The sequence below is a fragment of the Petromyzon marinus genome, chromosome 51 (genome assembly GCF_048934315.1).
Source record: "Petromyzon marinus isolate PM22_M1 ecotype Great Lakes invasive population chromosome 51, UKy_Petmar_22M1.pri1.0, whole genome shotgun sequence".
Lineage (NCBI taxonomy): Eukaryota > Metazoa > Chordata > Hyperoartia > Petromyzontiformes > Petromyzontidae > Petromyzon > Petromyzon marinus.
This window is the reverse complement of record NC_133717.1, coordinates 12255389-12281792: the sequence shown is the minus strand read 5'-3', so window position 1 is coordinate 12281792 and position 26404 is coordinate 12255389. Positions and strand designations below refer to the sequence as shown.

Here is a 26404-nt window from a genome sequence, read left to right as displayed (position 1 = left end):
ACCCCACCCACTGACCCAGGTTCAAGCCCCGCACGAGTAACAAAAATAGAATAACAAGGCTAGGTCGAAGATGACGAGGGGGTCTACGGTTGGGGTCGCGAAAGGGTTAACCTGGCAGCCGATAGATTATCAGCCTGAGCTGCCGCAATCGAATTGCTCGCGATTTCCGCCGACGGGACGCGACGGGAAAAAAAACCTTGCGCGCATCCAGTTGAGTGCGCGGGGAATGTTGCGAGGCAGGAAAGGGAGCGGGTGGAATGACACAGGACACGCGTGTCTTCCCGTTGTCGTGAGTGAGAATAGTGTTACCCATAATTTTGCATACATGGTGGTAAACGAACTAAGATTTATTTTTTTGACCAGGTAAGGCTCACTAAGGTTATATGTAGCTCTTTTTCAGAAGCGACCTGGCCACAAATGACAGCTCAACGAAGTAGCTTATCAATGGGCAAAATTGATAGCGGCCAAATACCATAAACGTGTGTTTAAAATGTGGTGGGAAAAATACTGGAGGACTCGGAGAAAAATCCACGCGCCCACGGGGAGAACACGCAAACTCCAAATATACAGACATCGTCAGGGTCGGGATGAAACCGACGACCTCCTGCATACCAGGCGAGGTAGTTAACATCTCGCCACCGCGGCACCCGCTTAGCGCGGACAGTCAATTTGATCGAGGACGCCACTTGTGATCGTTTCTACCTCACGTCTGCCTCCGTGGTAATGCGCAGGGACTTGGTAAGCCAGAGCTGAACGTCGCCAAAAATGTGGGGTCTCACTTTACCTCTGTTACAGCATCATCCTTTCTTCAGACGTTCGGGCGGGGAATTTTCCACTGATCTCACCCCACTCTGCGTTCTCCCTCTGAGTCGTGATAAATCACTATGTAACACGATTTTTGTTCCTGGGTAGTAAGTGTTATTTTCTAATTGCTTATGCCTCAAAAGTATAGAAAATGGCTATTATTCCCCACAAACGTTACTTTTGTGACCAGTTCTTCGTGTGAAGGAATGACACAAATGCACACCACGTTTTCTTATTGAAAATAGGTAAATTTCAAAATATCAATGTCCTGGTCACAAAAGCAAAGTTTGTGGGGAATAATAGCCATTTTCTGCACTTGTGAGGCATGAGCAATAAGGAAATAAAACTTACTACACAGGGACAAAAAAATGTGTTGCACAGTGTTATTAATGGAGTGGATTATTAACTATGCGTTTGTGTCCTGGTCACAGGAGCAAAGTTTGTGGGGAATAATAGCCATTTTCTGCACTTTTGAAGCATAAGCAATTCGAAAATAACACTTACCACCCAGGATCAAGATTAGTTTTTGTTGACAAGTATAATAAAATGGTGCCGCGCACATTCCGTTTTTGGCGTGGATTATTTAGCGCAAGGCAATTGTAGAGGGAACTTTTACCACAGAAGGCTATGTAGGTCTGCCTAGTGGGGGAAACGATTTTGCTATGCTGAAGGTGAATTGTTAACACGGGACGCTTCTCTTCGGCAATTTGCCCGGCTATTTTACACGGGAGAGATCCGCGGTGCGTTCGCACAGCGGCGGAAACAACAAAACAAATATATATTTTTTAAAAACTTCAATGATGCGGAGAACAAGTAACGGAGCCCTTGAAGAGTATTGCACAACTAACAAACGAGGTGTTTAACGGTCGTACATGAGACACACGCAAACTATTACGAAAAAAAGCCCGGTGGAAATGGATTATATGAAAAACGTCGAGGTCCATGTGCAAGTACGATCTAGATTTTAGACTAACAGCAGCAGAAATGCACGCAAATAATGTGTCGGGGGGAGGGGTAAGAGGCTTCAACAAAGAGTGAGGAACCTACGTGGTTTTACCGAAATAAGTAATTAGCAAGTAACGAAAAAATGTACAATAACAAAAAACATTTGGGCCGTGGCAATTGGCACACACGTGGCCTATTTTGGAACGACATCGCGTGATCGTTGACATCCAGTGTGAATCACGCGCACTTGTTGGCCAGCATTAATCAGGGCGGATGTTCGTCTCGAGCCGCGAACCTCTGCAGCAAGCCACGGACGCGTCACCACGCAACACCGGGCAGAGATCGATCAAACTTTAAATGCAAATTCTGAGTGCATTTATTCAATTTTGTTGTCGTTGTTGTTACATTAATCGTGCACCCAGCGGTGATTATTTACGGTATATACCGCAAGCCTCAAAGATTGGCGGCGGGGGGGTCTCTCCCTCTGGCCGGAGAGCAACAATCTCAGGGCTGCTGGCTCAGTACCAATCATTAGCCCAACACCTCCAGGGAGGTGCCCCCAAAGCCATGTTCGACGAATAGGTTTATACCACGAGTCATTACGGAAGGAATCCCGGGGCAACCCGCTCGCTAAATACGTCCGCGAATGCACCTGCAGGCACGGCACTTTTGGCACGCGACGCACGTCTTAAAGAGCGCCTGTATGTGCGTATGCTGAGCTTCGTTCACACCCGACGTAGCCAACCGCGGTAATCGGAGGCGCGGATCCCAGACAGCAACTCGAACCTGCGTGTTTTTATCCAATAGATTGAAAACTAATTTATTCAGCGCTGCTTTTTGTGTTTTTGTGTATTCCCGCCACCTGCGATTGGCGCAGGTTGGCTACGTACGGTGCGAAATAAGTTCAACATGCGTGCGTATATAGAACGTTCATACGTTGTTTATAGTACGTTCATACGTTGCATATAATACGTTCATACGTTGTTTATAGTACGTTCATACGTTGTATATAGTACGTTCATACGTTGTATATAATACGTTCATACGTTGTTTATAGTACGTTCATACGTTGTATATAATACGTTCATATACGTTGTTTATAGAACGTTCATACGTTGTATATAGTACGTTCATACGTTGTTTATAGTACGTTCATACGTTGTATATAGTACGTTCATACGTTGTTTATAGAACGTTCATACGTTGTTTATAGTACGTTCATACGTTGTATATAGTACGTTCATACGTTGTTTCGCCACGAGTGTACGGGCGCGATGGGCGAGCCGTTCCGGGGTCAGTGAACTTTGCTGAACTTTACACAAGCACAGCGGCCACGCATTCAAAACTGAGTCTTCCTTGGGGAGGCTCGAGACTCGTGCAGATATTCGCCACTGATGTTAGCTATGGCTGGGGAATTGAACTAGGATCACCGGATTTGTAGCATGATGATGCAAGCTTAAATAACCCCCGCGACCTGCACTGCATAAGGAGGTCCTCATCTAAATCTCGATTGAAAACCCATTTCTTCAGAACTGCTTTTTTGTGTTTAGTTTGTCCTTCCCGCCCCACCCTGCACCGCACCTCCGATTAGCACAGGTTGGCTACGTACGGTGCGAAAGAAGTTCTACATGCGTACGTACGTGCGTACGTTGTGTTGCCACGAGTGTGCGGGTGCGATGGGCGAGCCATGCAAACCACCACCGCGTGCCACGAGTCAGCGGACGCTGACTCCGTTTACCAACACCGGTGCGACCGGACGACGCCACGTGGTGTTGCCGGCCAACGTCGACGGCAATTTTTTTTTTAAAGAGAACCTTCGAACGAGCAATCGATTGCGACAGCTCTGGATGATATTAATTAGACGGGTCGAAGCAAACCGTGCTTAGCGAAAATCTGTGAAGGTCCACAATGCTGACACTTGCATGGCAGACCGTAATATTGTGAGCATTGCAGGCAACCGGCAGCCTTTTATCTCTCCCTCTCTGTTACGGATATCGAAGTCATCGTGAGTTGACCGAAGGGACCCTTGGCTGAGATTTATTTATCAGTCGACACTAGCGATGGCTGTGCATCATGCCTAGGTATCGAGCATTAGTTACTGGGAATATAGCACCAAACACACACTCCGGCAAGTCTTCCACATACAAATCAAATACAAGTATCGCCAGCAGTAGTGCTCGCATCACACCGGTACTCACTTATGGCCGAGCGAACATCGGAGAAGTACAAGACATCTATTGGTAACACTTGACAATGATGTGCGTGGCCAGGAATAGGACCCGGGTAGTTGGGTTCACATTGTGGTGAAGCGAGGCATGACGCTACCACACCTCGCTACTCCTTCATAAACATGATGGAGCAAGTATTGTTTTACGAGCACCGATTGAGGCTGACACAAAACACGTTAGACAGCGGTGCGGACAACAACTCTATTGCTGGCTGCCTTTGTCTCCCCGAGTGCTGATGTTCACACACTGCACCAGGTACTCATTCATGGCTCAGTCGACCTGGGAGAGGCCCCAGACCGGTTCAAACATTCGCAGCTATTAATTACTGGCCGTGAGCGGGACTGGAGCTCGGGATCCGTGGCGCAATGCGCGAACGGCTGCACCACCGCTCCGCACTGCAGCCACATGCCGCACACGCCCCATACTCACTTGCACGTAATTTCCCCCCTTCCCCGAGTCCAAATTGCCACTTTCAGACCTGTCATTCCCTGCCACCTTGACAATGGCGCGGTTTTATTTTTAAGCATGATCTTATAATATGCCACTTGGAGTCAGCATAGCAGAAGTCCAGTTCGACACAAAATGACTCAAAATCGTACAATCACCTGATATTTAGCCCAGAGGGGGGGGGGGGGGGTTTCTATACCCCCCTCCTGCCACCACTCCGCACAATTGTCCCTCCCCCCCCCCCACCCCTTGCCGTGCGTTCCCAAGAAGTGCCGGGGACTGTTTGTTAAAAAAAAACCCCGAGCAAACATCGAGTGGGCCACCCGGTCCGGCTCGTGAAACGGTGTGCTAGGGCAATTACAGCCAACATTGTTTACTCGTTCGATTTCTGTCCAAAGGCTAATACTTGTGCTTTAAATGACTTGCACCTTGTGTTTGAATTGCCGAGCCATTCTGGAGCGAGGCTTTCCACCGGCGCTGATGCACTCATTTCCTGCAGCCTAAAGGGTGAATGTGTCTAAGTGGTGCTTCTGCGTGCGCTGGGTATGGGGTAGCTTCAGAGGACTTAAAGGGATCCAACATCCGTTCTCACTGTGTGCATGTACGTATGTAAGCACGTTGAACTTCTTTCACACCGTACGTTGACAACCGTGCCAATCGGAGGTGCGGGGGAAGCACGACAATCTAAACGCAAAAAGCAGTTCTAAAGAAATTAGTTTGTCAATCTCGATGATGATTTAAAAGTGCACAGCTCTCAGTGGCTTCCTAATATCGAAAGGAAGAGCGTTCCAGACGGCCGCAGAAGCGCACCTGAAAGCGCCGTGCGATGCGGTGCAGGTGTCAATGGGCGCAAGCCCACGGTTCCTAATGGGACAACGACAATATGAATTTTGCTTTGCGGCCAAATATCGCCCTAAATGTGCCCCATCTCATAAGATCTTGCAAGCAAAGCAGGGCGATGAATATGAGGGCGCTGCCAGGGAATATCCATTGTGGTGTTGTGCGGCTCGATACGGCCAGTGGCAGTGCAGTGTCAAGGAGCCGGTCGCCGGCGACAGATGTTCGAGATCCACATCCTCGAGTCTCTGAGCCACATTTGCAACAGACTTACAATGCCGTCCTTTCCAAAGAGCTTTCCGTGTGTTATCAGCGCGCATTCGCGATGGATCAGACTCAAAGAGGGAGCGATAACAAAGTGTTCGGACTTTAATCGCTGTCGAAGCGTTGTTTCCGCAAATGCCCTCTGCTGCCCACCGAGAAGACCCACGGCGACCTACAGCACCTGTTATGCACGGTGGTCACCCAATGCAAGAAACTATCCATGCTCAACTTAGCTTAGTTTCCGCGATCTGACGACATCTCGGTACATTCGAAGTGATGTTATCGCAGGCAGAAAGTTAATAATGCAGTTCAGATGTGTAGCTAAACATTAAAACAAACTCTACTTGTGGTAAAGACAGTGGACATGTAGATTACAGAGGTGCACATATATACACATTAAGGTACAAAGATGACCAGACCACAAGGACATTAAGAATGATGCACAGAAGTTCAAGGATAGGAAAAATCACTCTTGGACACATTTCGGGTGATTTGCTCCGAGACAAATGGCTCAGGAACCTGTCACCAATAAAGAGAGAGGCATAAAACGTCGCACCGATTAATCAATGTTTTCACATTGATCACATCCAGGTGGTGCTCACATCGATTCACCAATGTGATTGATCAACGTGAACACCACCTGAATGTGAAATTGTATTTGTTACTTTCCGTCGACATCAGCCATCACGTTGAAAGAACAAGACAGCGTTCACACGAAGGTGACACGGCCACTTCATCCGTACCTTGCTGCATGAGGGCTCCCACTCCGAACCAGAAGCTGTTGAGCATCGTGAAGTTATTCTCCACCACGTCCGAGTCCGGGTTGCACGGGTGGGGGTTGTACCACTCGTAGGGACTGAACCTGGGCGAGGTGCGCAAGTGAGCGGGCAAGCAGACACAGCCGAAGCATAACGCGCACAAAGACAAATATCTCCCCATGCACGTAGCCTCGAACAGACTGTTGGGGCAAGTGCCGTTAGCGAGCGGCACTCGCTATGTAGGCCAGCACTGTCGCACACGAGGGGGTGGTTGGCCAGCACCACTCCCGGCCGCCTCTTGTGGCCCCGGTGCCAATGCTTACACACCACACCAGGTACTTATTTAAGGTTGAGTCGACCTAGGGGAGGAGTCCCAGCACCGGTTCAGATACCCGTCACCGATGTTGCCCGTGAGCAGGGAATCGAACTCGGCTCGCTGGGTTCAAAGGGCGGCGCGCTAACCGCTGCGCCACGCCTCCTCGCCGTGCGCCCGCACGCACGCGCATAGCAGCAGCATCAGGGACGGCGAGCAACTTCCAACCCTCGTCCAACTCACAGCCCCACTGAGAATAATCAACGGAGGGGTAACGGTAACAGTGCAGCCCTGCAAATCCTCGAGTAAAGGATGGGGGGAGGACAAGCACCACGATCAACACAGCGTATACTCGTCGAAGGCCGAGTTGACCTACTGGATGGTTGCAGTCGTTTAATGCGAAGCGGTGAGTTCCCTCTGGTGTGCGTGTCTACATGGTAAAGGCAGAGAGGTACAACGTGCAGGTAGCCCTGAAATTACTTGCAGATGAGATTGTAGTGTTCTACTTATTTGTGTGTGTTGCCGGAGGTATTACCGTGCAAGCATTGTGGTGGCGTCGTTTATTTAAACATGCTCCTAAGATGTTTTTTTTGTCAAGTAACAAGTACAAAGAGGTAAAACCCTGCAATGACTAAAATGTAACACGTACGTGTCTGCGACCATTATTATGGAATGTGTTTGGCTGAAGCCACAGCTGGTGGAAGGGCTTCCACTTCAGCGAACTCCAGAGCCCCTCTCGAGAGTATTTGGCCTACTCTTCCACGCTGGCCAGAAGGTCTTGGGAACATGTGAGAGCACCCACACTTTACCCCACCACACGTGAACCTGCTGATCGACTAACTGCGATGGACGCATGAACACTCGCAGGCATTAACATTGTTCTCTGTATGCCAGGAGGGTCCTGCTTTGAATGTTTGGACAATTATTTAAATCGGTATGTTTATTGTCACGTGTTATTTTGTGCGGGAGGAAACTGGATTGCCCACAGAAATAATTTGCGTTTGCAAAGGAATAATGCTGAGATGCCTCCTACAGAGGACGCCGTGTAAATATCCCTGTGTTCCTATCAAAGTAATTAATTTCAGAATTTGCAAATATGAAACCATGTGCACTGTCTCAGCAATGAGTTTTTTTTTGCGCAGATTATTGGGAAATAAAACACCTGGCTATATAGAAAATAATGGCAATGTCATGCAAATAACTAAACATTCTTGAGAAAATAAAACCATAACATTCACCATTTGTTATTCATAAGGGTAATGTTTCGTTATTAACACAAATGTGATAATTATTTTTGTTTAACTTTGAGGTCCCTTCCCAATACATTTTTAAGAGCACGGAATATGTATTTTTTTTAGCTCTTTCCAAAATTGCATCAAATTATTTTGGCAGTTTGGGAATGGCCGTTTACATTGTGGCATTAACATAACATCACCTTCTCTACCATTCCTGTTATTTCACACCATCGTGCATGCCCAATTCTAAATGCGAATGTTATTTTTTGATTGCTAAAGAAAGACACGGTGTTTTGTGTGTGCATTTATGATCTTGCCCATAAATACATTTGTCATATATATATTTTTTAAGTGCCAACAGCAAAAAGAAAATTTCCATTAGCGATTTAAATAGGGAGAACTTTTTGGGGGTTGCACAATAGAGGCATCTGGATCATGACAAATAAGTAGGCCAAGGAAAAAGGTAGTTTCATAAAAGACTAGAGTCAAGCTAGAATTGAGCACACAACCGAAGAGAAAATAATCAAATAGAATGACAAATCACAATGAGATGGAGCAGAGAGGGCTCGCTGAGAGGGTCACGCAACAAAGACAAAGATCGCCCGTATAGCCGTAACAGACTGTTGGGGCAAGTGGTGCTAGTGAGCACCGATGCAGGCCGAACCGCTTTTGTCTCCCTAGTGGCGATGCTTACACACCGCATCAGGTACTCATTTCAGGCTGAGTCGACCTAGGGGAGGCCCAGGACCGGATCAAATATTCGCCACTGTTATTGGTCGTGATCGAGAACCTTACAGTAATATAAATAGCGCGCTAACCGCTACACTGCCGCTCGCCACAGAGCACCCGCACGTACACACAGACAGACACACACGCAAGCTCACTCGATGATGCACGCACGCACGCATCGACAAGCACACGCACGGAGAAAAAAATCGCACGCTTCGGTTGCTGCAGCAATGCCGCCCAAGGCCACATACAGCACACCTACAGTTAACAGAGATGTGAAGGGAAATGTTCAACAGCCCATAGGATGCATGCATGCATGCAGACATATACACGCACGCACACAACCATTCCAGGATATCCCAGTTGTACCCAAGCAAATTGGGCTCGTGCTGAGTGGGTTAGTTCTGGCCAAGTATCACGCCCGGCCGCCTTTGTCTCTCCCAGTGCCGATGTTTTACACAACCACACCAAGTGCCCATTTAAAGGCTGATTTAACCCGGGGTTTAAATCAACGCTGATGTTGGCAACGAACGGGAATCAAACACGGGCGGCCCGGTTTGTATAGCAGTGCGCTGACCACTACATTACCACACACCGAAGACAAAGATGCCCTATATAGCCGTTAACAGGCTGTTGGGGCAGGTGTTGTCAGCAAGCACCAATTAAGGCTGGCAGGACATACGAGATGGGTGGCTAGTACCACGCCCGGCCGCCTTTGACTCTCTCTCTCGTTACGAAATTTACACCATCACACCAGGTACTCATTTGAGGCCAAGTCGAACCAGAACAAGCCCAAGACTGGTTCAGATAATTGTCACTGGTGTTGCCAGCGAGCTGGAATTGAACTCGGGTCGCCGGGTTCTTAGTGCAGCGCACAAATCGCGGCGCGTCCGCTCCCCACGCACACACACGCACAAAGGCACGCGCACGCACGCACACGCGCACGCATTCATGTGCACACTCGCCCATGGATGTCGTCACGCGTGTATGCATTAACACTGAACGCACTCGTTATTTATGCACGCACGTGCACGTGCCGTGATGTTATGCATGCGCATCCCTGCCAGCATGCAGAGTCACAAATGCACTTGCCCGTGTGCAAACGTGTATTGACGTGTTAGTGATTACGTTCATGAAGTTGAGCTGGAAAATGTAAATGACCATCTTCATGTGCGAGCAAAAATTGCCAGCGCGGTTTCGATCCACTGCTGGATGAAGGCCGCGTCACGCCACGTTTATAGCGGGGTGGGTGGGGGTCGTTTCGACCATATCTCACCACGCTGGTCAGCGTGGGTTGGTGAAAGGGGAAAGGCGAGGACCGATTCAGATATCGCTCGCCCACGGATGCTGGCCGTGACCAGGAATTGAACTCAGGATGCTGGGTTCATGGCGCAGTACACGGACCATTGCGTCGCCATTCCCATCCCTTGTGCATTTAAGTTTTTTTTTTTAATGATTTTGCTTAGTATTACCAGTACAATTACATTTTCTGTATTATTATTTTCTTTCTCCCACAAACACAATTCATATTATCAGCGACCAAAATCAAAATCCGATGGCTGAATGCCACAGTATCTAGGATGATTGCGCAAAATAAAACCAGCACGTGTCCACAAACAAAACATGAGAAGACAAAAGCACAATGCCGTGTCATAAACAAATGAAATTAAACATGTCACTTACCGAATTCTCGCAGGGTAAAAAAAAAAATAAACGATGATAATAATCAAACATTCATGACGCAATGTGATTTTGAACTTGAGAGAGAAAAAAAAAGGACGTATGTTCTGTTCCAACTTGGGCCACAGTTTTCATGCAGTTATCGTTACAAGACCAACAGCTATTCGCGGTTTTTGGATCTGGCGTGGCTGTACGGATTCTCCGCCAAACTCTCTCACCAGGGGGGGACTCAGTCTCCAGTCCGCCACCAGCACGGGACCCACTCGAGTTTAAAGGCCAATCCTGCGGAGCAAACCTTGGCGGGTGACCCGTGTGTCGTGAGCCGGCCGGCCGGGACATCAGGCGAGATGCTTCCCTGGCTATGCGTCACACGCCGCACGAAAAATGGGGACAGCCAATAGCAGGCAGATGACCACATGGCAGGGGTGAGTCAGTCACCTCATTGGATGTTCAATGTGGACCTCCCAAAAAGTGGTACTCATCGTATTGAGCCATAGATTTAAGTGCCCGAGGCATCTCCTCATGAGGTGTGTTTAACTTACAAACCTTCCAATGACTGCGAAATGATTCACAACTATAATAATATTAGAAGTCATCAAATTCAATCCACGCAATCCATTTATGTTGTTGTACGCGATCTCACATTTGAAATAATTATGAAATCAATTTGGTTAGCTCACAGCCATGAAGGCCAAAGCACTGCTGTACAGCAGTCATGTCTGTGGTGTGGCAGCATATGTAAAGGCAGATGTTTTTAAAATTCTGATTCCAAGCTTTCTGCGACAAGGATGGCAATCGGTGGTTTAGAGCCGCAGTGATAATTACAGCGTCAGCACATATGATCAGAATGGCAGGAGACCTTCAATGCTTTAATCTGCCAGCATGAATCAAAATTTATAATTTAGTAAATTTAGCATTCGCCGCATTTGTATAGCACAAGGCTACCGTGAAGGTGTTATGTTTCACGGACGGCGATAGTCTACCCTAGGTGTCCATGTTGCTACGTCGTTTCACCACATTAAGTAATAATCATATGGATGGTGAGCTAATCAAGCCACTTGGACAGTACGCATGTAAATGTGTAAATTTGCTCTGCAGTATTGGCAAGGCTACGGCGATACTGGTGGGAACATTCAAAACCGGCCGGTGGACATAAAAATGTGACTGGATGCTGAGCTCCCTAAGGTTTAGCCATGCCAGCAAAACCGCAATCACTCCCAACCTTAAAACAAAACGTACTGAGAAAAGTCTTCATCAACACGTCACTGCTGAAAGTTTCACGGTCGAGCGGACTTCTAATTTAACGCTGATTTCCTCATACTAACCAGTGGCGGCTGGTGAGTGAAATATATTTATGGGGCAATGGAAGCCCGCTGGTGTGTGGGGCCATGGGGGGAGAGGTTGGGGTGGGGAAAGGGGGTGGCTAAGAATGGGAGGAATAGTATATAGTTCGTAATCTTTATAACGCACACTAAAATGGATAACGCGTTGACCAGTGCTGCACAAGCACATGTAACCAAAAATTCAACTCATTTGTCAAAATGAAATCTGTAACAGGTGAAGTTTTGACCAATGACCGTTTGTTTGATATCTCTGCATTGAAGGACCATATACCAAAAACATCGCTGTTATATATTATTAGACTGTGTAACGATTTTTTTTTGTTCCTGGATAGTAAGTGTTATTTCCTAATTGCTTATGCCTCAAAAGTACATAAAATGGCTATTATTCCCCACAAACTTTACTTTTGCGACCAGGACAGTGATATTTTGAAATTTACCTATTTTATAGAACATTCCAGATAGATTCAGTGCTCAGTAAACTTAGAGTAATTTCTAGAACATTCTAGAACCTTCCAGTAATATAAATAGTAGTATAAATGCAGGGGCCTTAAGCCCACTAGTAAAGTTGAGTTCCAGCTGGCTAAGTGGATACATATCTGCATTTTTCCGAGATGGCATCAAGAGGCTGCAAGCAACCAGCAGACGCATTTTGCGATGTCTGCGGCCAATTTATCAAGACAAGAGCGAAAAAATACTCTGTGGAAGCATCTGTTAAGATGTGCGAGGCCTACAACAAGGCATATTTCGGCATGCCTGTCGGGGATCAAGACAAACCCTGGGCACCTCATTCCACCTGCGAGCAATACAAAAAAAACTCTGGAAGGTAAGATGGACAATTGTTGCTCGGAATTTTATGTTATAAAATTTGATAACATCTTTTTAATTGTAAAAGTTTTTAATTTTAAATGTTTTACAATTTCCAATGTTATTAAAAATATATACCATGTATGAAAAATGTTGCGAGAATCTCTTACACATTAGTCATGGGTGAAATAAACGTATTTTTGTAGGATGGTACATTGGTACAGAGGGGAAAAGAGAGCCATGAAGTTCACTATCCCAAGAATTTGGTGGGAACCCACTGACCACTCAAGCAACTGCTACTTCTGCATGGTGGACCCTTCCAAACGTCGAACTGGCAATAATGCACCTGCTATCACGTATCCGGACCTTCCTTCATCAATCGCTCCAGTGCCACACTGACATAAGCTCCCCGTACCCACTCCTCCGGAGAGAGAGCAGCCGTCTTTAGAAGAGAACAGCAAGTCAGAGAGTGAGGGAGACGTTGTAGATCCAGATGACAATTTCAGAGGTGGAGCTGAGGAGAGAAACCCATACTACCCCATGCCAAAAGACTTCAACGACTTGATTAGAGATATTGGTCTCACCAAGTCCAATGCCGAGCTTTTGACATCTAGGCTCAAGCAGTGGAACTTGTTGGATGAAAGTGTGCAAGTCGCAGATCAGAGGAAGTGTCACCAACCTTTTTGCAGCTTCTTCACCCGTCAAGATGGGCCCTGCTTTTGCCACAATGTGACCAGTCTGTTTGAGGCAATCGGAATCGCCTGTAACCAGAATGAGTGGCGCCTCTTCATTGACAGCTCATCCAGGAGCCTCAAAGCCGTGCTGCTCCCTCATGGTAACAAGTACCTGTCTCTTCCCCTGGCTCACTCGGTGCACCTCATAGAGGATTACAACAGCATCAAGACCTTGGACGCCTTGAAGTATGATGAGTATGGCTGGGAGGTCATCAGATACTTCAAAATGGTGGCATTCCTGATGGGTCTCCAAGGCGGTTTTACCAAGTTTCCCTGCTATCTTTGCCTTTGGGACAGCAGGGACACCAAGGTGCACTACCACAGGTGAGACTGGCCACAGTGGACCAAGTTCTCTGTGGGGAGGAACATCGTCAAGAGGGAGCCACTGGTGGACCCCCGGCAGGTGCTGATGCCACCACTGCACATCAAATTGGGCCTTATGAAACAATTTGTCAGAGCTGTAGATAAGAAGTCGGCAGCCTTCAAGTACCTTCAAGACTTCTTCCCTAAGCTGTCTGAGGCAAAGGTCAAAGCTGGTGTCTTCGTCGGACCACAGATAAAGAAGATCCTGGAGTGCAATGAATTCCCCAAGACGCTCACTAGTAAGAAGAAAGAGGCTTGGAACAACTTTGTCACAGTGGTTCGTGGCTTCCTGGGCAATCACAAGGTCGAAAACTATGTCGAGCTGGTTGAGACTCTTGTGAAGAACTACAGCACAATGGGCTGTAGGATGTCCCTCAAAGTCCATATCCTTGATGCTCATCTTGATAAATTCAAGAACATGGGAGCGTACTCGGAGGAGCAAGGCGAGCGCTTCCACCAGGATATACTGGACTTTGAACGCCGCTACCAAGAACAGTATAACGAGAACATGATGGGAGACTACATTAGGGGGCTGATTTGTTAAAGTGATTTACAGTATAATCGAAAATCTCGAAAAACTACTCACTTAAATCGAAACTTTTGTAGTATTTTTTGTATTACTTTAGTATAAATACATATTTATTTTGATTCATATGTTGGGTTTTTTCTGACTTTATGTGAACGAAAAGACACAAATTCGCCCGTCTCCTCAATGAAAATAGGTCAATTTCAAAATATCACTGTCCTGGTCAAAAAAGCAAAGTTTGTTGGGAATAATAGCCATTTTCTATACTTTTTAGGCTTCAGCAATTACGAAATAACACTTACTACCCAGGAACAAATATTGTGTTACATTGTGTTATTAATTATCAGTGAAACTTGTATTTATTTATTTCACTAGTGGGGAACCGGCCCCCATTTGCCCCTAATGACAAGCAGCCACTGGGTGGTAAACCGTAAAACAAAGCTGTGCTGGGCAGGCCCCGCGATGGGGCACAGCCTAAAGACACCGCAGGCACAATGCTTTGGGGACATGACTTCAGTAGGGCATGCAGGGTTAAGCCATGCTGGAAGACTGCTGGTTGTTGTTTTTTGCAGAGGGTGTTTTGAATGAATGGAATTGCATTATTGAGTGCTGTTAAATGCAAATTGCTGTAGGTGCAAGGAAATTACAGAGGTGGCGTTATGATAAATAATGATGATAAACTAAAGTGGGGGGGGAGGGCGAGTCAAATCGTATCCCTGTTCAAATGAGAAGTGGGCAGTGATCACCTCCATTACTGCATCTCTGGTGTTGGAAATTCCACGTTCCAGTGGTTTGTTACAAAGCTGTTGATATAATGACCTCCCATGAACTAACATTTGAGATTGATGCCTACAAGAGTAAGTTAATGGAGCATTACCCAGTCAAACATGCACCAACGTTGGCCCAACATTCCATGGTTACTGGGTAGGTATTTGATGAGTGAAATGACTACACACAAAGTGACTAAATTCTACACGCTAGGCTGTTCGATGTGTGATTTAGAAAAAGCCTTGCACTCATTTTAAGGAGAATATGAAAACGTTTCAATGTAACTACCCATCTTGTCAAGGTGTCCCAACAATTTTAAGTCCTCTTGTAAAAATGCAATTAACCAGATTATGAAAAGTCACTTACATTAACCACTGATTAATTTACATGGCAATGTTTTAAGGAGTTAAAAGTTTAAATACCTAAAATGGCATTTTACATTATTTTAATAAATTGAGATACCTTTAAAGGTAATTTCAATTAGGTCTGAAATTGGCATTAACTCACAGCGGATAATTGAGAAGACAAAATCTGCATTTCAGACCCTATGCGAATGCCGTGTAGTTTCACGTGATTTTTACATGCCTGTTGGCCTCATCTAATTTGTTTTAGCAATAGCAAATATAGCGACACAATATGCCGGGAAATAAGTTAACAGATATAGTGGCACATTATGCGGAATAATAATGTCCTGCAATGTATAAAGAATATGTCATCCACGAGAAACTTCCAAAAGAGATTGGAATTAATATTCAAATTTCTATATAAAAAAAACACATTACCCACTCGGTGCAGCATTTTAGTTGATATTTCAGCACTTTTATGATAGTTTTAACTACATTAAATGAGGGCAATTTTATGATAGTATTAACTACATTAAATAAGTAAAATTTCTCCGTGCCGGTAGGACTTGACCCAACAGATGTCACCTTGTGAATAATCATTATGATGATGGCACATAAGGATCAAGGTTAAAATGTTCTGAAGTTGCTCGTGGTAACAATTTTCGAAGGGAGCTTCGCTCTACATAATGTCCTGTCATTATGGCATCGAGGCAAAAAAAACCTAATGGTGTAATTCTGTTCTGCCTCAACTCTACTCCAGTGAACATAAACACGTGTGACTGCACAGGCCATAGCTCAACGCACAGCCCATTCTGGCTGAGACCCCACCGAGCGCACGGGACCAACTTGGGAGTCTCAAATGTTGCTTTAGGGACCAAAATGAAACCTGGATTTTGCAGACTTGAGTGCCTGGCCAATTGTGAAGACGCCGCCGATAGGGGATGTAACGATTCGTCAACTCCTCGTATAAAATAAATTATTGATCTCGCAATTGCTGCGTTTTAGCGTGAGTATAGTACTCTATTCTGTTGCAAACACGTTTATAAAATATATAGTGTAAAGTGCTTTTTTATTTGTTTTTTTAAAAAATGACCCCCCACCCCCCAATTGATCCCGATTTTTTTATCTCTAGCAGGGCAATGCAACCCTTCGTCTTGGAGAATGGCCAATGGAAGTGGATATCACAGAGCTACTTCTGAGATCTCTTCACATGACTTGTGGTTTACATATGCATATGATAACAATTATCATCATCAGCAGCCATGGTTAATCTGCTGCCACATGAAGGCAGCGTCAGTTACAAGGATTACATTACCACCATACTTCACCACACTGGTCAGTGTGGACCGATGAAGCGGGGACCATCTCTGGCATGTTAACTCGCCACCGATGTTAGCCGTGGTCAGTAATAGAACTCCGGTCGCCATATTCATAGCGCAGGGGTACAAACAACTGCACCACTGCCTCCACCAAATATTCGCATGATTCTATTCCCATTCCATTATGACATATATAAAGCATTGCACCAGTATAGAGTCCATAGATTCATATCGCTGCAATTCTACCCCCCCCCCACCCCACGTGACATTGACAAAAGAAGAGCAGAGCAAATCATTATTCTGAACACTGACAACGCATTGCTCAGTAAGGTGAATCGTTACATCCCCGTTGATTGATAAATAGACATGCAGTTTTCATAAACCCCTTGAGAATCACAGGGCTCTGCTCAATTGCTCTGAAGCTGCATCGTGGTTTTAAAATGAAATGCCTGTGCGTTGGAAGCTCAAACAACGGCTAATAGGCTTTGCGATATTTCCAAAAAGGATTTCCAAGCTGTCTCTACCGTCGCCTGGAAGGTGTTTATGGCATACAATATATAGTGCATTTTCTCTCGTCATCATCATTATTATTATCATCAGCCATGGTCAATGCACTGTTGGATGAAATCCTCAAGCTGCAGCCACCGTTCACGATTGCGTGATGAGCTAATCTACCTATCATCTGCACGTTAAACGATTAAAACCATTTAAACTATGTTTTACTTTACCAGGTAAGGGCGGCTGAGCTATGTGGCTCTTTTTCAGAAGCGACACAAATGATAGCTCAACGAAGTGGAGGAGAGAGCATTGACTGATGTCATTGCTCCATCTCCGAGTTGGGCGTCCTATCGGATGCGTCCCATTCCTTGGCTGCCAATCTTATCATTCTGAACTATTGGTCACATTTAATAACAAAAATATATATACATTTAATTAAAACATATATGTGCCGCCTAATGTTATTCTACAGCTGTGCAAGCTTGAACCGCATCTTCAATGCAAGATCGATGTGTGGGCATATATTGCTTAATGTGAGCCATAGTCCAAAGCCTGCATTTGGAAATTACTCAGAAATAAATAATAACAGCGATAACATTTGACCTCTAATAACTGTCATCATCCAGATGTCAATTACATAAAATATAATGGATATCAATGGGTGCTCATCATCTGCCTCAATAAATACTGATTGATGGTCTGACAGATGTTCAAATAGCCTAGTTTCAAGGTTTAGTGAGTATTCATCAGAAACGACTCTACCTAAAGCCATACAGATAAACCTTTACTGCAGCTGTGTTGGTATTTTTCATTATTTATGTACAGTCCCTTTTTCTCCAATCCACTCCTGGATGAAGGCCTTCCCTATGTCGTGCAGATGGTTGGGATTATTTGACCACATTTGACCACGCTGGTCAGTGCGGGGTTGGAGAAAGCAGAGAGAATCATAGACGTGGGAGCACAGAAGTATAGTACAACGATGGATTGTGCTGCACTGCCCTGATACTAACCCACCAATTAGCTACACAACCGCCTATGTATCCATGGTGATCGCCCATCCAAGCACTATCCAAATTCAAACCGTGCTTAGCTTCTGAGATCTGACGACTTTGAGTGCACACTTGGTGACCTCTAAATATGTGTGCGCAAAAGGGGAATGAACGTTGGGTATAAGCGTGCTCGCACGACAAAGTCTGCCGACAACTTAGAATAGCGTGCATGCAGGAGAGAAAAAAAAAACACTTTAAATGATTGAATAGAATTACCTTGCAATGACAAACAGCACACAACTGACGCCCAAGTAAGCCAACAGAATATACATCCAGATGTCGGGTGAGAGGGGATTGAGAAAGGAAAATATCCCTGGGTTGGTTCCGTTGGGCTTGCGGTACAAAATGCTGATCCCCAGCGTCATAAATGGCTTGGAGAAATCGATGGCCTTCTCCCGCATGTAGTTAATGGTGAGGGGCGCAACAGCCAGGTCAGCTTTCTGGAGGAGGAGGGAGAGGAAAAAACACACACACACATAATAACAATAAATAACCGATAGAAGGCGAATTAGAACGATCCGCAGCGGCGTGAGACGAGGGTTTAAATGGCTGTGCAAGGAGGGCTGAGCGTGGCACAGACCTGACGTCGCATCAACATTTCCTACCGAGACGCGCACAACCACAACAACAACAACGACGACGACCACAACGGCAGCAATAACGACAACAACAACGACGACAGTAGTTTGTGATTAGTCCGAGATCTCGTGACCGCGTCGGCGTTCGCGGCTGTTGCTCGTGCGACGCACATCCCTTCAGCGCGCCTTCCGCGCTGCACCGCGCGTCGTACGCGGGTTTTGCCGCACTTCGGATCCCCCTCACCCCGGAGCTCGGGGCGAAACGTCGGACATCGCGGCGAACGACGACAGGTTGTTGTTGTTACAACCCGACCGCAAAGGCACCGTTGCAAGAGCTGTGGTGTTGTTAACCATTTACTTTATTTGCATTCGTTGTTTCACCGCCTTATAATGAGAAGAAGAAGAAGAATGATAATTGTTTTCGCGTTTAATAACCCCCTACTGCTGCACAATAAAGGCCAGGCCTCCGTACGGGGGAGTCGTTTGACCATACTTCACCTAGCCGGATAGGCTGGCCTAGAAAGCAACCCCCCTTGTGTGCCGTGCCAGCCTTCAAAGGTGCTCGCTAACGGCCCCAAGAACTTGTTGGGGCTAAACGGAGGATCTTTGTCTTTGTATGTTTTATGAGAACATAACTTGCAAAAATTGAGACTTTGTCCCGGAAAAGCTCACACATTTCAAAGGGCAGTAGCTACAACAACAAGAGGACAATCCTGGGACAACCAATTCAGTTGGCAACCCTACCGTTACCCCTGTTCATCTATCATGCATCTCTCTCTGTGTTTTTTCTAATGGAATCGTTCTATTCTATGATGAGTGTCAGTGGGTTTTTTACTATTTGCCATCAAAGGCTGAAAGCGTGTATGCATAAGCTTGGTCCATCCCGTAACACGAGACGCTAACTCTCATAAACGTGATCCATTGCGAACAAAAATTGAGTGTAAAGTCGTGTTGCAATTAGGGCACTAAGCACCCTTGAAAAGAAACCAAATTTATCAGAAGGTTGCTGAAAACTCCAGGACACAATCCGGAGCAAAAAACGAGGATAATTTGCCAATGTACTATTGAATTGGTGCCCTGAAAGCTAAATCCAGTCGGCTTCATTAATACTTTCAAAGCCGAACACATGCTGCACGGCGTTACATAATAATCCGCACGTCCACGCGGCTTCTTCTCAACTGGTGTACGTGCGCTTCTTGTACGGCGCGTCCAAAAGCGGGACCCCTTGATTATTTTTCAATAGGTGAGCAAAATGCCGGAGACATTTGGCCAAGTGAGGGATAAGGTTTACACAGAATGTCACATTTCCTTAATTATAAAATAATAATAAGAGGGGAGGGGGGGGGGGGAGGAGGCGCTTTTTTTTTTAGAACACATGCTGTGGCTAGGCTCTTATCGGGCTTTTAAAATAATTACGCCATGATTCACAACAACAACGTGATATACGTTCTCGCTCGTCGAGCCTGCCACTTTGCGGGCTTGTGACTGTAATTTAGGAGGCTGATGTCGCCTCTCCCCCGGCTGTTGCCGGTCCCGCTTAATAAAGTGTCACAAGCTCGCGTGCGGTGGAGGCCAACAGCTTCGTGTGAAATAAAAGCGAAAAAAAACAGTCGTCTCCTCGACACGGTGAGCACAAGGTGTTTTGAGGACACGGGCCGAACGCGTGTGCGTAAATCACGAAAAGTTTAGCTTTGCGCGGAGATGCATGATGAACAACGTGCCTCTTTTCATATATTTCCATCAGAGCGTGCTGCTACAGACGCCGTCCTATGCGCTATGTATATCGTATGCGCAGATACTGCTGCTGGTGTGTGTGTGTGTGTACGTTGAACTTCTTTCGCACCGTACGTAGCCAACTGTGCCAATCCGAGGTGCGCGGGGGAAGAACAACAAACTAGACGCAACGATAAACATTTCAAAATAAATGAGCAAAAGGTGAACACACCGCCCTTGCAATCCAGAGCTCGCCGGTTCAATCTCTCGCCACTCCTCTGTTCACCCAGCGGTATAAATGGATACCACCACAGTTAGTTGATCGGGCAGGTCGCGTGCGGTGAGCTAAAGTGTGGGTACGCCGATCTCTTCCAAGACGCCTGGTCAGCATAGAACAGGGGGAAATACCCTCTCTTAGAGCTCTCTCCCGTAAGATGCCCTTCTGCCGGCAGTGATGTGAGCAGGTGATTGCGGGGATGCGCCTTTACCCTTTTTTCCCCTTCCTAAAGCACAGTTCTAATGTACCAAGAATGTTGTTGCGAGTAGCTTACTGCTGAGGCGATCGGAAAGTAAACTTTACTATTTGACCACGTGCTTTTGATTTCTGAGTTGCAGACGAAATACCGGCACCTTGTCAAACCCAGATAGCCCCCACAGCCAAACGGCTGTCAGCAAAGACTTGTCATAAATAAGATAATTATGATATAATCAATGTATATCTGTAACCTCTATCTCAGACAGAATACCATCTAAATGTATATATAAATCAAACCTTACACACATCTTGCATTGTGCATTACATAAATCCATGCCTCGAGCCTGAAACGTTATCAGGCAATTGATCACGGTTGTGGCAAAGGTCCAATTTTCACTGGGGTCCCTCGGTCTGTGATGTGGTGTTGCGAAACACAAAACCAAACCTCATTCTCACACAACACTCGAAAACTTTGGCCAAACATCCGAATGCTGAAAATTCTTACCTAAAGATTATGCGATGGGGATTGCACATAGCAGTAAAATGTCCCCCCTACTGTGAAAAAAATTGGCAGGGGACTTCATGACAAAAAGTTGAGGCTTGGTGAGGATTTTCTGGGCAACGAGGTGAATAATAATAACAGCAAAAACCTATGCGGTTTACTAAATGATACTAAACTCAACTATTTTTATTTTACCAGGTTACTCTCACTGAGCTATATACAGCTCTTTTTCAGAAGTGATCTGACCACAAATTATAGTACAACAATGTGGCTTTTCGCGTGGAAATGTATAGCAGACAAATACTCTAAACAAATGTCGATTATAGGGAGGGGAAAAAGCCAGAGGTCGCGTGGAAAAAATCCACGCGACCACGGAGAGAACATGCAAACTCCAAATATACAGGCATTGGGATCGAACCCACGACCTCTTGTAGATCAGGCACGGTAGTTAAGATCTCGCCACCGCGGCACTGTGCGGGGTGGACAGATGCGCGGTGGGATTTAAGAAACATGCCCCATCATCTCTTTCACGTCCGTAATACGTAATTGATCATAATTTGTCAAGAGTGGTTCTTTTGTGGCCAGATTGACATGTTAACGAAGTGGCTAAAAACACATCGCCGTGGCAATTATTCTCATTAATGATGATGCGGCCCATGGGGACATTTGTGACACAAAAAATAGGACGGAAATAACAAACATTCGCCAAAATGTCAATCTGGCCCTTAACGTTTAATTAATGGGTAAGTGCATACCATCATAGGAACATGACAAAAATAATAATTAACCACCAATTACATATTAAATAATAAATGCATTTAAGTCAAATGCACTAGCGAATGTATGTGCATGTATGTATGTAAATTGTGTGTTCGTGTGCACATTTATGTAAGCTTCTTCAGCAGGCGAGGCTGCATTGGCTGGGGCATGTAGCCCGCATGCCGAGTCACTGCATGCCCAAGCAGCTTCTTTTTGCCGGATAGAGGGGGCTAAACTAGCAAGCACCACTCACTCACTCCACTCACTCCACTCACTCACTCACTCCACCCACTCAGTCCACTCACTCACTCCACTCACTCCACTCACTCCACTCCACTCACTCACTCCACTCACTACTCCACTCACTCACTCCACTCACTCACTCCACTCACTCACTCCACTCACTCACTCACTCCACTCACTCACTCTACTCCCCCCCCTCCCCCCCCTCTGCTGCTGGTCTGTTATGGTCCCCACCTGCTCCTGGTCCATCATGGCCCATGCACCTCCTACGTATATCGTGCTCATTTCTATACTAATTCCTTTGTCAAACGTTTTGCTTCCTCCCACACAGCTTAAAGGACGCGACCTGGGCTTGGCTGTTTTCACTCCAAAGCTGTCCTCATGACAGCATGGTCCCTTCACCTGATGAAGGCCACTTGTGTTGTGGCCGAAACGTCGTGAATTTGTTATTTTTATTTTTTGTTGTTTTTTACGTGACTTTACCGAATAGAACCAAAGAGTATGGGTCCTTGCAGTCACGTAAGCTTTAAATCTAGAATAGCATGACACCGGCTAAAGCAGAGATGAGCTACTGCAGCAAAAGAGGATGTGGAGCTGAGCGAACTTGCCGACGACTGGCATTAGCGGTGTCAAGATCGACCTCTACGAAGAAAGTGTGTGAAGGGCGCTACTGGGAGGTCGCCTTCCAGCAACAATGAAGAGCGGAGAAGCAACGCTCACAAAGAGCGGAGCGCTGGGCAACTAAAACACAGCAATTGGCACAGTGGGGGGCACAGGTGGTGCATCTGCCAGTCGATTCAGTCAGTCGACAAGTGGCACCTGGGTCTGTGCCGTGACCTCCTGCTAGCGTGCCTTCGACACTTCAACACAAAAGTTAGGAATTGAGTTGGTAACAATTGCACAAGCTATAAGTGGGTCAATCTGTCTCTCTGCCCTCGCTGCTCGAAAAGGTTAAACATCAGCACGTTATTTATGTTTTCTCTTACGTGCGTAATATACATGCTACATCCATGTGGCATGTGTGTGTGTATTTGTCTTCCTAGTGGCGATATTTACACACCGTACCAGGTACTAATTTGCGTCTGAGTCGACCTAGGAGAGGCCCAGCACCGGTTCAGATAATCATCACTGGTGTTGACTGAGCGGAAATCGAATTCGGGTCGCCGGGGTCATAGTGCAGTGCGCTAACCGCAACGCGACCCTCTCCCCACATATAGATATCTTTATTTTCTAACGGCAGAAAACACCTCTTACAATCACCTCCTAGTCATTTTGCAAGCTCCATTAATTTTCGCAGCCCATGCAGTAATCTCCGGACCTGGCATCCCAAGAGATGTTGAGTTACAGGCAACACACAGAGCAAAATGCACATCTCCCTTATCTCTGCACGGCTGGTAATGAACGCAGTAAAAGTGCCGACCTACTCATATTATGGGCAGATTAACGCATACAACGACAGTATATTAAGCGTGCAATGCGCTCCGTTATTTCATTTGATTTCTCTGCAAATGGGCTCACTTTCTGGCGTCACAAAGGATCCCCTTTCAATGGACGGACTCAATTCCCGGACGGGAGTGTTGTTGTTTTTGTTTTCTTTGTTCGCGTATTTGCCGCACGTATTAGCATGCGGAGAATGGCTGTGGAATTATTTATCCTTTGAACAAAAGCTTCAACGGGGTTTTTTTTTTTGCCAGGAATTTAAATGCACCCAGGAAAGCCTCACAGTCTCAAGAATCATTTTAAGTTTTCTCTACATAAATCAGCGTCAATCCACTGCTGGATGAAGGCCTCCCCAAGTCGCCGACACCTCTCCTGGTCCCGGCGATGTGACAATCCGCCGAGCGCCACACACATGCCGATTTCGTCGCATACCGACAAAATGATTTTTACTCACAAGTGTCGGCTGGAGTAGAAGTGCACTGAAGCAGGTTCACACGTTTTAAAAAAAAAATTCACGAATGCCATTAAGACCAGCGACTGAATCATTAAAACTGCACGCTGTAATTCACAATCGTGCCCAATTCACAGCATGTGTCCGTGTCGCTACACGAATCATTTTCAGCCCTTTTGTCAATCCGCTGCTGGAAAAGGTCTCCTCGCACTATGGCGCTCGTGGGGGGTTGCCTGACTATACTTCACCAAGCAGGCCACTGTTGGTTGTGATGGGACAGACACCAACTGCCACTGACGTCAGCAGCCAGTTGCGCTGACCGCCCCTTGAAAGGACCTAAGCCCAAACGATGTTTTAGGTGCGCCACCTTTTTAGTGTGTCACCTGATTATAAACATTACATATGCATGACAAGCTGCGTAACATAATGCTATCACACCCTTGTTATAGCATTAACAGACGAATTTACAATTATTTTTGCATTATTAGAATGCTGAGCTTTCCATTTTTATGATGATGATAATTATTAGTAGTAGTACTGTATTGAAATTTGAGCCGATAAAACATTTGGTACACCTCTGTTTTTAATTAATCTGTGGCCCCATTAGAGGTTTGGGGCCATACGCTTTTACTTAGTTTTCTTATGCCTAGCACCACCACGGTTAACTATAACTGGGTATCAAACCCATACGATGGTGCTCTAGCGATAAAATAAAACACCAAACATTACGTGGATTTTAGCCACGGTCATTAAACGCATCCAGATGTGATTAAAATCAATCCAGTGCCCTTTGAAAACCCAGGTGAGAGCCCATTTGGATTCATAATCTACATTGCAAAGAATGCCCTGAGAATGCAGTCAAGTGGGGCGTGCTATCTTTAGACTCCAGCTGCCGATAATTATAATTGAATTTCGGCTCTACACAATCGCACACCAGTTTGCTTTTGGCAAATCGCGTCGCGTAGACTTGTGTAAAATTTTCAACAACAAAAAAGGGGGCGCTCTCAGTGGTGAAGTTACTACAGAAATTACCGAGGCACAGATAATAATGCGGCCGTCAACTTCAAGCACACTGGATTCAGCGATGGCCAATGCGGCACCACAGCCTGTCGTTGGAAGCAGCGAACTTCTGTCATTTCTCCAGCATCTGTTGAAGGCCTCGTCGTTGGGAAATGGGTGCCCGAACACCATTCGCTTCCTTCACATCCATTCATTCGTTCGGCCACACCTGGCACAGAGGCCGTGGAAAATAGGCACAGGTAAAGGTGCATCCCCGCGATTGCTTGCTCACGCGACTGCTGGCAGAAGGGCCTGACGCTCGAGAGAGCTCGACAGCGCTCCCCGATAGAGGGTGTTTTCGTCTATTCTTCCACGCTGACCAAACGTCTTGGAATAGGTGGGAGTGCTGGAGCCTCATACAAAAATATATTCACCATGCATGGTGAAGATATGCAATAAATTGTTGAAAACAATGCATTTGGTAAGCAATGACCATTCAAGAAAGATGAAAAACACAGTTTGCTCGAAATGCAGGAAGTAAGCCCATGCCTGTAAGATACGTTTTGTAAGGCCCTGGGGAATACCCACACTTTTCCCCACCACACACGACCTGCCGATCGACTAACTGTGGTGTTTACCCGATTCGTAGCGGGTTTTTTTGGTTGCATTTGACCTCCGGCGAATCGACGTTACCCATTCAAACGCCGTGAGGCTCCTCTCCAATGATAACAACAGCACCGACCGGTGGCACTGCCGAGGCAGTGATAAGCTCGGCCACGTTCGAGTCACGTCACACCCTTTATGGATTGTCTATGTCTGGGTGGAGGAGGGTTTAAGGCGCACGAGTTAAGGGCCGTCCATAAATGACGTCACGCGATTTCGGACGATTCTTGACCCCCCCCCACCCTCGTCACACGGCGTCACAAAAAGTCAACCCCCCCCCCTCAAATATGACGTCACAAAGCTCTGACCTTAGTCAATTGAAATAATGAAATAGTTAATAATTAAAATTAATAAAAATGAGTGTTGTTATAACAATTCTATACTTATTTAAAGTTGCGCATTTTGATGTGACGTCACATTTCTAACCCCCCCCCCCCTCGCCACACATCGTCACAAATGTCTGACCCCCCCCCCCCCTCCAGGTGCGTGACGTCATTTATGGACGGCCTCTTATTTACGCGACGACCTCACCCAGAACAAACCAATCATGACTCATAACTGTGCCGTACCTTTTGGTTATATCTGCTGGGTGG

General features: G+C 46.1%; 1 protein-coding gene across 4 annotated transcripts in view; it reads right to left on the bottom strand.

Annotated features, from left to right (window-relative positions):
• The window catches only part of LOC116953441 (glutamate receptor ionotropic, kainate 2-like), a 209955-nt gene that overhangs the window by 32174 nt on the left and 151377 nt on the right, over positions 1 to 26404 (bottom strand). For all 4 annotated transcript variants that reach the window (XM_032973661.2, XM_032973660.2, XM_032973662.2 and 1 more), the window contains 2 exons: positions 18205 to 18428; positions 6269 to 6387 (listed from right to left, as the gene is read on the bottom strand). In XM_032973661.2, coding sequence (XP_032829552.1) covers positions 6269 to 6387; positions 18205 to 18428 — 343 coding nt within the window. The remainder of the gene's footprint in view (positions 1 to 6268; positions 6388 to 18204; positions 18429 to 26404) is intronic.